The following is a 13,709-nucleotide window of genomic DNA, read 5'->3' as shown; positions in this document are numbered from 1 at the left end:
TCACACAAATGGACACTTTTCATTAAAACTTTTGATTTGCCAAAAAAGCCATTTTCCATCAAAGAAAGTTTTTTGACAGAATATTTTTGACTAGCTCTGTTATGAGGCTTTCATTCTGCTAGTGCATGGCTGCTGCTACCTACCCTGTTTTAAAAAAATAGACCCAGCTGGTCAGAAGAGTCCATTAATTCTGCCAGGCTTCATTTTGGAGTGCCCAACTTGAGACTCCTAGGGACTGATTTTCAGAAATGCTGAGGATCTGAAGTCAAGGCCTCCAGTTGGACACTCAAAACCTGAGCCATCCCAAATCCCTGCCTTCTTTTGTAAACATGGCTGTTAGCATGGTTCAGCGATGTGGTATGAAGAGCCTAATGTTGGGACAACTCCAGGCTACTTCATAGCTTCTGCCTTCCTTGTTGCTAGGGTGACCAGGTAACCGTTTTCAACTGGAACACCCGGTGGAAAAGAGACCCTGGTGGCTCCGGTCAGCACCACCGACCAGGCCATTAAAAGTCCGGTTGGCGGTGCTGTGGTGCTAAGGCAGTCTAGTCCCTACCTGTCCTGGCTGGCACCATGCTGTGCCCCATAAGCAGCCAGCAGGTCTGGCTCCTAGGTGGGGGGCCACGGGGCTCCGCACTCTGCCCCCACCCCGAGCACTGGCTCCACACTCCCATTGGCCAGGAACCAGCCAATGGGAGCTGGGGAGGGGGTGCCTGCAGACAAGAGCGGTGCGTGGATCCTCCTGGCCCCCCCCGCCTAGGAGCAAGACCTGCTGGCTGCTTCCAGGGCGCACACAGTGTGGTGCCAGGACAGGCAAGCAGCCTGCCTTAGCCTCCCCCAGCTGCACCGCTGACCAGGAGCTGCCCAAGGTAAGCCCCACCCCCCTGCCCCAGTCCTGATTCTCCCCCAAAACCTGGAGCACCCTCTTGCACCCCAAGCCACTCATCCCCGGCTGCACCCCAAAGCCCTCACCCCCAGCCCAGAGCCCTTACCTCCCTTGCACCCCAACCCCCTGCCCCAACCCAGAGCTCCCTCCCACACCCCAAACCCCTCATCTGCGGCCCCACCCCAGAGCCCTCACCCCCTCCTGCACCCCAACCCCCAGCCTCAACCCACAGCCCCCTCCTGCATTCCAAATCCCTTGGCCCCACCCCCCAGTCTGGAGTCCCCTCCTGCACCCAAAACCCCTCATCCCCAGCCCCACCCCAGCCCCCACACCCCCAGTTAGAGCCCTCACACACACCCCGCACCCTAACCCCCAGCCCAGTGAAAGTGAGTGAGGGTGGGGGAGAGCGAGCCACCGAGGGAGGGGGAATGTAGTGAGTGGGGGGGAGGGGCCTCGGGGAAGGGGTGGGGCTAGGGTATTTGGTTTAGTGCGACTAGAAAGTTGGCAACCCAACTTGTTGCTCACACAGCAATGGATGAAGCTGATAAATGACACTGTGATATTTAACTGGTGCCATCACAACATTTGCATCATGATGCAATACTCTTCGTTTTGGGGCGAACCCTTTCAGAGTGTTAGGCCTGGATCCACAGATGTAGGATCACCCTGTTGGAATCTAGTCCTGTAAGATGCTGAGCACTAAAGTTGGTTGGAGGCAGGGGAAAATCCCCCATGGAAAATTTTGACTTTTTCATCAAAAAAACAAAACCTCAAAACCCCAAAATGTTCAGCTAAAAACTAAAAAAAAATTGGGTTTTGAATTTTCAGTTTTCTGTTTAAAAAAAATAATCAAAAATGGTGATAAAGCAGATACTTCCTGTGAAAATCTTAATTTTGTTGCAAACAATCTTCCACTGGAAAAAAAAATTAGATGGAAAATTTTTGGCCAGCCTACTGAACCCGCTTATTGTGTTGACTTAAATATTTCCTCATGAGACGTCTCTCCACACCTCTTATTCGGTTAGTCCCAAGCGTTTTGCAGGATCAAGGCCCTTAGCCCATCACCTGGTTCATATGCCCCTTTGAGTCATGGCATGTCATCTCCTGACTGATCTAGAACTGGTTGACATTAGCCTCTCTGTAACCTCCACTGCAAATATCCTTTGTGCCCATCCCTGAGGGCTAACAGACGGAAGCAGCAAGGCATGTAAGTGTTAGGAGTGTTAGGAGAAGAAATAGTAGACGTTGTTTTGTGCATGCTCTTCTTCATGCTCTGAGCACCTGCTGCGGACTCTATCCTGACCATTGTAATGGCGATTATTGTTGACACAATAGAGTGCTGTTAAAATGACTACACTAGGAGGAGCTCGTTGGTGTTGAATGTTCTGCCCAAATGCAATCTAAACACATCCAGCAACACAGGTGCATTTAATTTGAAAATAATAGTCCAAGCATATGCATGCTTTCACTTCCCCCCAGGACAGCCCTCGCTGTTCCATTAATAGTTGTGATATTGCCTGTTTGTACAGTTCCAGCACACCAGAACAGTCAGGTCATCTGTTTTTAGAAGTCAGTGGGGGTCCCAGGGCCTTCCCCTGGTGCATGTAAGTCCTCCATTTAAATCAAAAGCTCTGTATGACACTATGGTTAATACAACTGCTACTGCTACCAGCAATAATATAATTAGAGATGAGCTGACCCCCAGATCCAAACCCCTTTGTGTATTAGATAGGAGGAGAGGGTGTTCACATTTGAATTCCCTGTTCCAGACCTGCCACTCTTGTTTTGGTTCTGGGTCAGATCCTGAACCTATTTTCAGATGTGGCTGAAATATGAGAGTGGCTGGTCTTGAGAGTTCCACCATGTCCTGGAACAAGCTAACACTCACAACTGACAGGTTCAGCTGAAACAGTTTCAGGCTTTATTCCAAGAAAACAACACAGAACGTAGCAGGTAAGGAACCAGGCAGCTGTTGTGTTGAGGAGACTGTGACTGGCACTCACTGAATTCTTCTATAGCTGGCATGGGCAGCCTCTGGCAGGCAAAAACCAATAGGGGTAAACGATACTAATTCAATTACAAACCCTGCACAGGCTACCTGAGTTCCTTAAACAGCAATCAGGAAGATGGAACTTTTGTGGGATCAACTGATCTTGTGAGGCTTCTACTACTTGGTGCTGAAATCTTATGAAGGCAGCTCATAGGACTTTAGTACCATTGAGCCCAAAAGCAGGATTCAGCCTCAAATCCAGGCCCTAGAGCTGAGCCTAGATCTAATCTGCACCTGCACGCTCGTTCTTCACCCCATCGTTACTGACAAAAAATTGTCCCTCCAGTTCTTTTCAATTGAGGATCTCAAAGAATTTCACAGATGTTTTTGGCCAAGCAAAGCGAGGCCCTAAACACAACTTGATGGCATTTCTCTGTTTGTCTGTATGCAGCACAATAACTTTTGAAGGCTGCATCCAGTGAATTCCAGAACTTCACGGAATGTGCTAGGCATCAATGGGCAGAATCCGCTTGATTTTGGTGACAATCAGAAAACTTGAAAAAACGTTTGTAGGAATGTCAAAGAGACAGACACAGTCCAACCCCATTCCTGCATGCGAGTGGCTTCTCCTCGCTGCACTGCTCTCAGGGCATTACATGACACCCCACACAGTTCTGCCCCTGCACAGGCAGGAAACAGGCCAGCCCCATGAAGGGGGGATACACTTCATTGCTTACATAGTTGAGCTGTAATGGTCCCTCCTCCCTCCCACCCCAATCCCCTCTGGGTAGGGTGGCCATTCACACATTCCTGGAACACTGGGCATTCCAGTACTTCTGGGAATGGTGTGGGCCTGCCCCTGTTGGTGTGACATCAAATGTGCAGTGTGTGTAAGGTCATGCCACGCAGGAGGTGCCATTTTTTTAAAAGCATGTAGCTCTGCCTCCGCCAGCGTGACCTGTGCAGAGCAATATTCTCTTCAAAAGGGCATCCCCCATCCAATACTGGACAAAACCACATGCAGTTTTGTCTGAGTACCTGATGGGGGGCAAACCCTGGAAAAGCAAATGACTGTTCAGTTTAATACTGAATGAGTGGCCTGCCTACTTCTCGGACCCTGCTTCCACCACTAAAAATGCTTCCTCTAAGGCTTGGGAATGGGGGGGGGAAGCAGGGACCTGGAGGGGAGTGAGCGTTGGCAGGGGAGGGGGAGTGGAATGGGAGGAATACAGCTCTGCCTACCTAAGCAACATATGCAATGAAGTATGCAACCCTCTAGGAAAGAAGACACATGCAAAGCCCCTGGCATGGGGTTGGGGGCGGGGGGGGGGGGGAAGAATGGGACACCCTGGTATGGGGGAAGGGATCAGTCAGGGGGCACAAAGAACCCCTGGTGGTGGTGGGGTGCAAGGAATAGCTGAATAGAGGGGGGGGGTGGAAGGGTAGCACATGGAGAACTTGTGGAGGGAATGGAGAGATGCAAGGAGCCTCTGGTGCATGCAATGAACTCAGCTGACAGAAGCTGTGGAGTATGTGACCCCTGCCCCCAATTTTATCAGCTCTCACAAAGCTCCTGTGGGGCAGGTCAGTATCATTGTTACCATTTTACAGATAACCTTTGTGTGCCTTGGTTTGTATAAATGACTTGCCCAAGGCCAGGCAGCGACTCAGTGTCCAACAGGGCCGCCCGGAGGACCAGCTGTCTGCTAACTACTGGCCCACACTTCACTGCCATTAACTAGGAGGAATTCCTTATGACCAGGGCACTAAGATATGTCATCAGATACAATAATATGCTGTGTTCATTAGCAGGATGTGGCTGAGAAGGGAGTGTAGCCAGAGTGAGCGCAGGATGTGCTGATTCGGCACACTGCCTCAGTCTGCTGGCAGGACTCGGGACCCCTGGCTGCAAACTGGAGCTACCTCTGCCAGTGGAAGCTCCAAGGGAGGATGGTGGCGGTAACACAGCTTGTCCTCCTTTGGTGTGAATTCCTCCTGGGGTGGAGACTTTTACTGGAACAGAAAGGTGTGAATGGTAGGAAGGAACCATAGTGATGGTTATGGTGTTAAAAACATGAGAGAGAGAGAGAGAGAGTGTGTGTATGTGTACATACAGGAGAGTCCCAGCTTTAATCTATGACCTTGGACAAGTCTTTTTGCCTTTGTGTGCCTCAGTTTCCCCATCTGTAAAATGGAGATGATCATACGCACTTTCCTATCCTCAGATCCTTGGTTGGTCACATGTGAGATATCATTGTAATTCACACCACTTTCCATCAGCACCAGTGAAGCTGCCCCCAATACCTGATCAACTCCTGAGAGCTCCATTGCTACTGGAAGATAACTGCAGGAACATTCAGGGCCCAGCTGTGGGTTGCGGATGGCGTGGAGCCACTCTGTCCCACAGAGAGTTTGGGAAGGATTGTCCTACAGTCCCTCTCTCAGCTCTCAAATATGCAGGGGTTTGGCAGGGGAAGCTGCTCAGGCTTTGACCCTGCCTCTGTTCCCTTTAGTGCATTATTCTTCCCCATGGTTAAATGAATAGAGCAGCAGGCACTGTGCTCTTCTAAGCTCAGATGCTGTGATTGTGACCCGCTGGCCCTTTAATGCCTGGGCATAGTGTGTGTGTGGGGGGGAGGCAGTGTCTCCTTGCACCTTCCTTCTCCCCCTGCAAACCTGCACAAAGGCCAAGCACAACTGGGCCTCTATTGATGAGATTTTTCAAAAGTGCTCAGTACCCAGCAGCACTTACTGGTCTAGGTGGGGAGGTGCTGGGTGCTGAGCTCTGGAAAATCCAGCACCGCAAATTGGAGAGATGCAGCGTCTGCAGTGAACGCATTAACAATAATGTGTTTTTTCTTTACAGGTAAAAGAACTGGGCAAGCATGTCGCTGGCTTCCTGGTTCAGGTGGAATGAGCCACCGAGCCGGATTTCCCAAAGGAGCCCCACAGAGATGGTGGTGGAGACACTAATGATGGAACTAGGCTGGCAGATCAAGCAGGCAGAGAAACAGCAACGAGAGAGAGAGAATGAATATCGCAAGATAAAGACGGGCGTGGACTACGGCTGGCTGGTTAGCTACCCAAAGCCTAAGCACAGCTATGACATCAGCCCAGGGGAGCGGCTGCAGCTGGAGGACATGTGCACCAAAATACATCCCTCCTACTGTGGGCCAGTCCTACTCAGGTATAATGGAGGCTTTGTAGACACAGGACTGCTGCGCATCCCACGCAGTGAGGCAGATTTCCTAGTGGTTAGAACACAGGACTGGGAGTTGGCATACCTGTGTTTCAATGCAGGCTGTGACAGTGACTCACTGTATGACCACTGGCCAAATAACCGTTGTGCCTCATTTTCCCCATATGTAAAACAGGTATAATCATACTTGCCTTGCACTGTTGGTATGAGAGTCAATTAATGTTTGGTGCTTTCGGATACCTCAGATGAAAGGTGCTACAGAAGTATTAAGTATTATTCATTATTTGTTATAACGAGAACCTCAAATTCACAATCAGAAAGCAACACTACATGTACGATCACACTGATATTTATTGCCATTTACTACAGCTGATAATTTTAAATGGAAGCAGAATGGGTCAAGTGGAAGTAGACTGGGAGGTTATGGGAACAAAGATCTAATAGTATAGGGTCAAAGTTTGTTAATACAGGGGTGAGAGATGAAAGTATTTCCTGCTGCAAAGAAGAGATGCAAAAAGCAACTTCCGGCTGAGAGAGGCTGAGAACGAGCTCCTCGTGTTTTGACCAGCAAATGCTCCATTTTGGCTTACTTTGTAGAGTTACTATGGAGGGACCACGAGGGTTTGTTTGAGACCTGTAAGATGCACATAGTCTGCCCAGACACTGGCTGGGGGAAGCTCTGCTCACTGTTGAGTCAACCTCGAGTAGAGAGAGTATTATTTACATTTGATATTAAAGATGGGGTCTGCACTGAAGTTAATGCAGCGAGCCTGGTGTAATCAGGAGTGACTCCAGTGAGTAGTGCACTTTCCCTGGAGTAAAACTGATTCAAGTGAGAGGAGAATCAGGCCCTGAGCCTCTCTCCCTTTCTTTTTGTTTTTTTAAGATACATTTCCCATTGTTTTGATTAGGAAACAAAAGATTGGCGGGGGGGAGCTTATACCTTTTTACAAGCACTGAACGTATATCCCAACGGGACTAATGGTCTCCTGTTTCCCTCTCTCTGGCCACCAGTGCCAACAATGCAGGGAAGTGAGCCACAGCACACCCTGGGGCCCTTCTGCTGCTGCCCGTGCACGGATCCTTCCTGCAAATGCAAGGAGACTGGGAAAGGCGCTCCTCTTCCCCCGGTGGGGGAGTTGATTCATTCCTGTGGGATGGGATGGGGAGACTGTCAGAGGCTCCTCTGTTCCCTTGCAGGGCTCCCAGGTGATGGCAGAGTCTAGGATTTACTGATGGTTTAAACCAAAATGGCCAAATTGGTCCCTGCAGGGTTTTACCAGTATTATTCATCTGAAAGCAGAACAGTTCAAAACAGCACTGGCCATGCACTCATTCACAATCAGAACACAGAACCCATTATAAACCACACAGGAAGGAACGGAACCTGAGCTCTTTTCCCCTGCCTCTGGAGGACTGAGCAAGGATCCTCTGGCAGATGGGCGTATCCCATGAGACTGGCTTCCTGTGATGGCAGTGGGTGGTTACTGGCGAAACTTGAGGCTCCCATCTTCTAATGTATAAGCCCCAAATCAATCTGACGTACAGCACAGTTCATTTTCTCCCTGGGTCAGATCACAAGAGGAGCTGAGCATTTGCATCTTCCATTGACTTCTGTGGCTCCTGCAGGTGCTCAGCATTGTTCAGGACTTGGCCCTACATTGCAGTAAATACATCTGCTCCCTAGTACTAGTTGGCTGTGTTTGTGAAGCAGTTGTGACTAAGGACAATAGGACATAACCTTCCTTATTAAAAAGGATCCATCATCATCATCATTAATTGTATTACAGTATCACCTAGAGGTGCCGGCCAAGGCCCATTGTGCTAGACACTGTACGTGCACAGAGCCAGAGATACTCCCTCTCCTAAAGAGCTTACAAACTATTAGACGAGACAGGCAAAGGATGTATTATCCCCATTTTACAAATGGGGGACAGAAACTTGGGGACATTAAATGACTTGCCCAAGATCACACAAGATATCTTTGGCAGAGCTGGGAATTCAGCTCAGAGCTCCAGAGTCCAGTGACTTAATCTCAGGCCATCTCACTCTCAATCCTTCCTCTCTCTCTCAAAAATAGAGAGCATCCCATAACATTCTGTCATGCTATAAGTATAAAGATCACCATTAGTTTAAACACAACTGCTTGTAAAATAATCATCTTGCATTTAAAAAGACCCACAACTTGTCATTGGAAAGTCAGAGGCTGCACAAACAGTTGTAGCTTAGAAGAGGAGCCTTTGAGCGAGACAGCATACAATTCTGCATAACGTGTTCCAGTGAAGTGCAGATAAAAGGTTCATCGGGATTGCACAATAGCTTTTCCTTCCAGTTCAGGCATTTGAAGGGCCACTGTCCCTTTTTGATACTCAGCAAGTTGATTATAATAGTCAGACTCCATTGTTAGGGGCTATGTCATAAAATTACAGGGTTCATTCTGTTCATTGTATTTGCTATTGTTGGGCAGGTCTCTTCCTTTGATAATGTGAATGAATTGCTAAATTAAGAGTCATAGTAAGAAAAAACATCCGATAGCTTTTGTCAGCAATGCCATGTGCTCCTCCAAAAGACCCAGGTGATTTTCATATGAGCACCCCAGTCATCATTTGACTGATATCTAGCAAAAGCAACCAGGAGCTTTTGCTAGATATTAGATATATGTCTGCAAATTCACTCTCTTTAGATATTAAAGTTTTTAAATTGAGATTGTCAGGTCAAACTGGCCTAGAATGTAGGTATTGTACAAAATGAGCATTTGCACAACCTAACACAAGTAGATATGTTTCTCTGGTGGATTTTTTCCTTTTCAAATTCAAGAGGGATCTAGAAATAGGCCCAAAATGAAACCTTAAATTCAACTATCGTTTCCATCAAATTCCAAGGGATTCTGATTCATCTCCTGCCAACATAAACCTAAAACTCATTCAGTTTTGCTCTGTGTTGAATTCAAAACCAAAAGACACCTGTTTTATATATCTAGGTTGAAATCTTTGGCCTCAGTGAAGTCAATGGGGGTTTTGCCATTGACTGCACTGGGTCTATGATTTCGATCCTAGTACCCAGATGCTAGAGTGATAGGCATATTAGAAATGCTGACAGCCTAGATGGACTGATTGATCCAGTTTAGATACATCCCACAATGGTGAAATTTTCAGGAGCATAGTTGATCTCACAAGATTTCTACAGTTGGATCTGAGATTGTGCAAGAACAGTTTGTTGGATTTCACTGCTCTTGAACTTCAAACCTACCCCTAATCCAGATCTGATCACTGCCTGTTTGGCTCATCTCCTGCCGAAAGTGAAACTGACTAGAAACAAAAGTGAAACTACCCACTCTGTTTACCTTGTCCAAGATGGAGAGAAATGTAAAAAATTGCATACTTAAGAGCAAATCAGATTTTACTAAACTAAGGTATCATTAATACCACAGGTTATTAAGGGTTATAATTTAGTAAGGACTATAAAAAAGGAAGCAGATTTTATAGTTTACCTGACATTGAATGAGAAACAAATTACTGAGATCAAAAGTTTATTTGCTTACAGTTTACCGGCTTAGCTGCAAAGCTGATTTGTTTGGAGGGTGGGGGTTGGTGTGAACAATGCAATCTTTTGAACGTTAAATAATTTTCTACAGTAAAGCTGTAAGGTGATGCACTTGGGGACGAATAATAACAATTTTAGTTACAAGATGGGGACGCATTGGTTAGAAGTAACGGAAGAGGAGAAGGACCTAGGGGTCCTTGTGGACCGCAGGATGACTATGAGTCGGCAATGTGACGTGGCGGTGAAAAAAGCCAATGCGGTCTTGGGATGTATTAGGTGAGGTATATCTAGTAGAGATAGGGAGATCCTGCTTCCGTTGTATAAGGCGCTGGTGAGACCTCATTTGGAGTACTGTGTGCAGTTCTGGTCTCCAATGTTTAAAAAAGATGAACTCAAACTGGAACGGGTGCAGAGAAGGGCGACTAAGATGATCAGAGGAATGGAAAACCTGTCGTATGAAAAGAGATTAGAGGAGCTTGGGTTGTTTAGTCTGACAAAGCGAAGGCTGAGGGGGGATATGATTGCTATCTTTAAATATATCAGAGGGGTTAATACAAGGGAGGGAGAGGAATTATTCCAGTTTAGTACTAATGTGGACACGAGAACGAATGGATACAAACTGGCCGGGGGGAAGTTTAGGCTTGAAATTAGACGAAGGTTTCTGACCATCAGAGGGGTGAAATATTGGAACGGCCTTCCGAGGGAAACGGTGGGGGCGACAGACCTGTCTGGTTTTAAGATTAAGTTGGATAAGTTTATGGAGGGAATGGTTTAATGATAAAACATAGTAGCCAAGGAAAACCAAGCAATGGTACATGAACAGCATAATGGCCAACAAGGGTCAGGCTAGAGACTCTTGCCTATATGCTCGGGGTATTACTGATCGCCATATTTGGGGTCGGGAAGGAATTTTCCTCCAGGGTAGATTGGCTGAGCCTCTGGAGGTTTTTCGCCTTCCTCCGCAGCATGGGGCAGGGATCACTAGCAGGAGGGTCCCAGCCGATTGAAGTCACTAAAACACAGGATTGGGGACTTCAACGGTAGGGTCCAGGGAAGGGTCTTGCGGCCTGCAGCATGCAGGGGGTCAGACCAGATGATCATAATGGTCCCTTCTGACCTTAATGTCTATGAGTCTATGAGTCTGTTTATTGCTGCAAAGTATAACCAAAATGTTGTTTAACAAAATAAATTTGGGAATCAACTAGCGGCTTATCACCAGCATTTAGCAGTTAATAGTTTATTTAAGCAATTCAAATAACATATAGCTCCACTTCAGCAAAGCACTTAAGCATCTGCATAACTATAAGAAGTTCTTAAATCCCACCAAAACATATACTTAAAGTGAAGCCTCATTCATGCTTAAGTGTGTTTCTGAATTGGGGTCCTAGAAAGAACATAAACAGGCATGGTTAGAGCATTGCTCAGAAAATGGGCTGGCGTACAGCACAACCTGAATTAACACCAACTTCCACTGGACAGTTCCCTGTCCTAAGAAACCACTTTTAACCTCAGATATTTTAAAGAATAGCTTTGTTCACAAATTATGCTTTGTAAATAAAGATGTAATCTTCTGATGAGTAAGAAAATGCTGTTACCTATTCAGCACGAGGGGCTTTGCTAATCAGAAAGGATTGTCTGCTTTGAAATTATTCTCTGACAGAACGCTAGGGTGTTAATCCAGCCTAGAAGAATGGTGACCCTGATTCCACTGAACAACTGCATGTAAGAAATCTGTGTCCTAGGCCTGGTCCACACTAACCCCCCACTTCGAACTAAGATACGCAACTTCAGCTACGTGAATAATATAGCTGAAGTCCAAGTACCTTAGTTCAAACTTACCTCGGGTCCAGACGTGGCAGGCAGGCTCCCCCATCGATGCCGCGTACTCCTCTCGCCGAGCAGGAGTACCTGCGTCGACAGCAAGCACTTCCGGGATCGATTTATCGCGTCTAGACAAGACGCGATAAATCAATCCCAGAAGATCAATTGCTTACTGCCGGACCCGGAGGTAAGTATAGACCTACCCTTAGTGTAACAATAGACACTGGAATTGATGGATACTAATCTCTGTGCCTTGTGAATAGTATTACCACCACTTCTGTGTCACACCTTTTACACTGAAGCCAGTACTGCTGGATCAGTCAATATTGCATTCCACACTTTGACTGATACTCCTGCTAATCTGACTAATACTGGCATGGAAATGCTTAGTATATGATGGTCTCCATATCTGAGAAAAGATTCAGGAATGCACCGAGGGCAATTCTGAATGGCATCAGGGATGCTGACTGAGGAGATATCTGAGCCCTTAGTGATTACCTTTGAAAAGTCATGGAAGACGGGAGAGATTGCAGAGTATTCAAAAAGGGCAAATATAGTGCCAATCTATAAAAGGGTAAATAAGGACAACCTGGGGAATTACAGACCAGTCATGTTAACTTCATTACCCGGAAAGATAATGGAGCAAATAATTAAGTAATCAATTTGCAAACATCTAGAAGACAATAAGGTGATAAGTAACAGTCCACTTAGGAAGGAACAATTAGTTGCACACATATAAATTGGGAAATGACTGCCTAGGAAGGAGTACTGCAGAACGGGATCTTAAGGTTGTAGTGGATTAGAAACTAAATATGAGTCAACAGTGTAACACAGATGTTTACTTTTTTTGCAACATTCTGGAATGTATTAGCAGGTAAGCAAGACACGAGAAGTAATTCTTCCAGTCTACTCTGCACTGATTAGGCCTCAACTGGAGTACTGTGTCTAATTCTGGGCACCACATTTCAGGAAAGATGTGGACAAATTGGAGAAAGGCCAGAGAAGAGCAACAAAAATGATTAAAGGTCTAGAAAACATGACCTTTGAGGGAAGATTGAAAAATTATGTTTGTTTAGTCTGGAGAAGAGAAGATTGAGAGGGGACATAACAGTTTTTAAGTACATAAAAGAGTGTTACAAGGAGGAGGGAGAAAAATTGTTCTCCTTAACCTCTGAGGATAGGACAAGAAGCAATGGGCTTCAATTGTAGCAAGGGCGATTTAGGTTGGACATTAGAAAAAACTTTCTAACTTTCAAGGCAGTTAAACACTGGAATAAATTGCCTAGGGAGGTTGTGGAATCGCCATCATTGGAGATTTTTAAGAGCACGTTAGACAAACACCAGTCAGGGATGGTCTAGATAATACTTAGTTCTGCCAGGAGTGCAGGGGACTGGACTAGATGACCTCTCGAGGGCCCTTTCAGTCCTATGATTCTGTGTGCTTGTTTTGGTATGTAAGAGAACCCAAACATTTTAGGGGGAAAACATAGTGACCCTGATTTTGTGATTAAACACTCTGCTCTGAGCAACCTCTGTAGCAAGTGTCTCTGGTTCTTTCTTGGCATGAGACAGTATTTGTCTGACAACTCATCCCTCTGTTGTTGGTGATGGTTCCTCCCCTGCAGCATCCAGTTAATATGACTGGGGAGCCATGCAGATTTCTTACCAGGGAGGCAGTTTGTTAAGCATATGCCAGCTAAGCATTACTTCCCTTGGCAAAGTCCTAGATGATGGGCAGTAGTGTTCAGTGAGTGGAATGTTCTGACTCCCTCCTCATCCTTCCTTCTTGGGTTGGAAACAGTCATAATTTGATGTTTGTACAATTACTATATGCTCAGAAGAACATGTCTATCATTAGTGCTGAAGAAGGGGAAAGGTACAGGAGAAAAAGATGCACAAACCCATTCTAGACGTTGAAATATGAGAAACAGGACCTGATGTGGGAAACCACCACCCTGCACACGATTTATTGATTACACACCAGTCACATGAGGGATCCCTCAACAAGTGACAAACTTCAGGCCCAATCCTGCAGTGCTTACTCAAGAAACACTCCTACAGAGTTTTGCCTGAGTAAAGACTAAGGACTCTTATCTTACTGTAAGAAAGCACAGAAGTAAGATGATATCCATCTTGACTCATCCTAAGGGAGGGGGGAATCGATCTAAGATACGCAACTTCAGCTACGTGAACAGCATAGCTGAAGTCGAAGTATCTTAGATCGATTTACATTGGGTCCTCACGGCGTGGGATCGACGGCCGCGGCTCCC

At 46.3% G+C, this 13,709-nt stretch overlaps 1 protein-coding gene across 2 annotated transcripts in view; it reads left to right on the top strand.

The window, feature by feature from the left end:
- The window catches only part of RD3 (RD3 regulator of GUCY2D), a 34,119-nt gene that overhangs the window by 13,917 nt on the left and 6,493 nt on the right, over window positions 1-13,709 (top strand). For both annotated transcript variants that reach the window (XM_054023308.1, XM_054023309.1), the window contains exon 2: window positions 5,743-6,063. In XM_054023308.1, coding sequence (XP_053879283.1) covers window positions 5,762-6,063 — 302 coding nt within the window. In that variant the 5' untranslated portion in view covers window positions 5,743-5,761. The remainder of the gene's footprint in view (window positions 1-5,742; window positions 6,064-13,709) is intronic.

Source organism: Malaclemys terrapin, chromosome 3, assembly GCF_027887155.1.
Source record: "Malaclemys terrapin pileata isolate rMalTer1 chromosome 3, rMalTer1.hap1, whole genome shotgun sequence".
NCBI classification, from domain to species: Eukaryota; Metazoa; Chordata; order Testudines; family Emydidae; genus Malaclemys; species Malaclemys terrapin.
The sequence above is the reverse complement of the archived record's forward strand: the minus strand, read 5'-3'. Positions and strand labels throughout refer to the sequence as shown.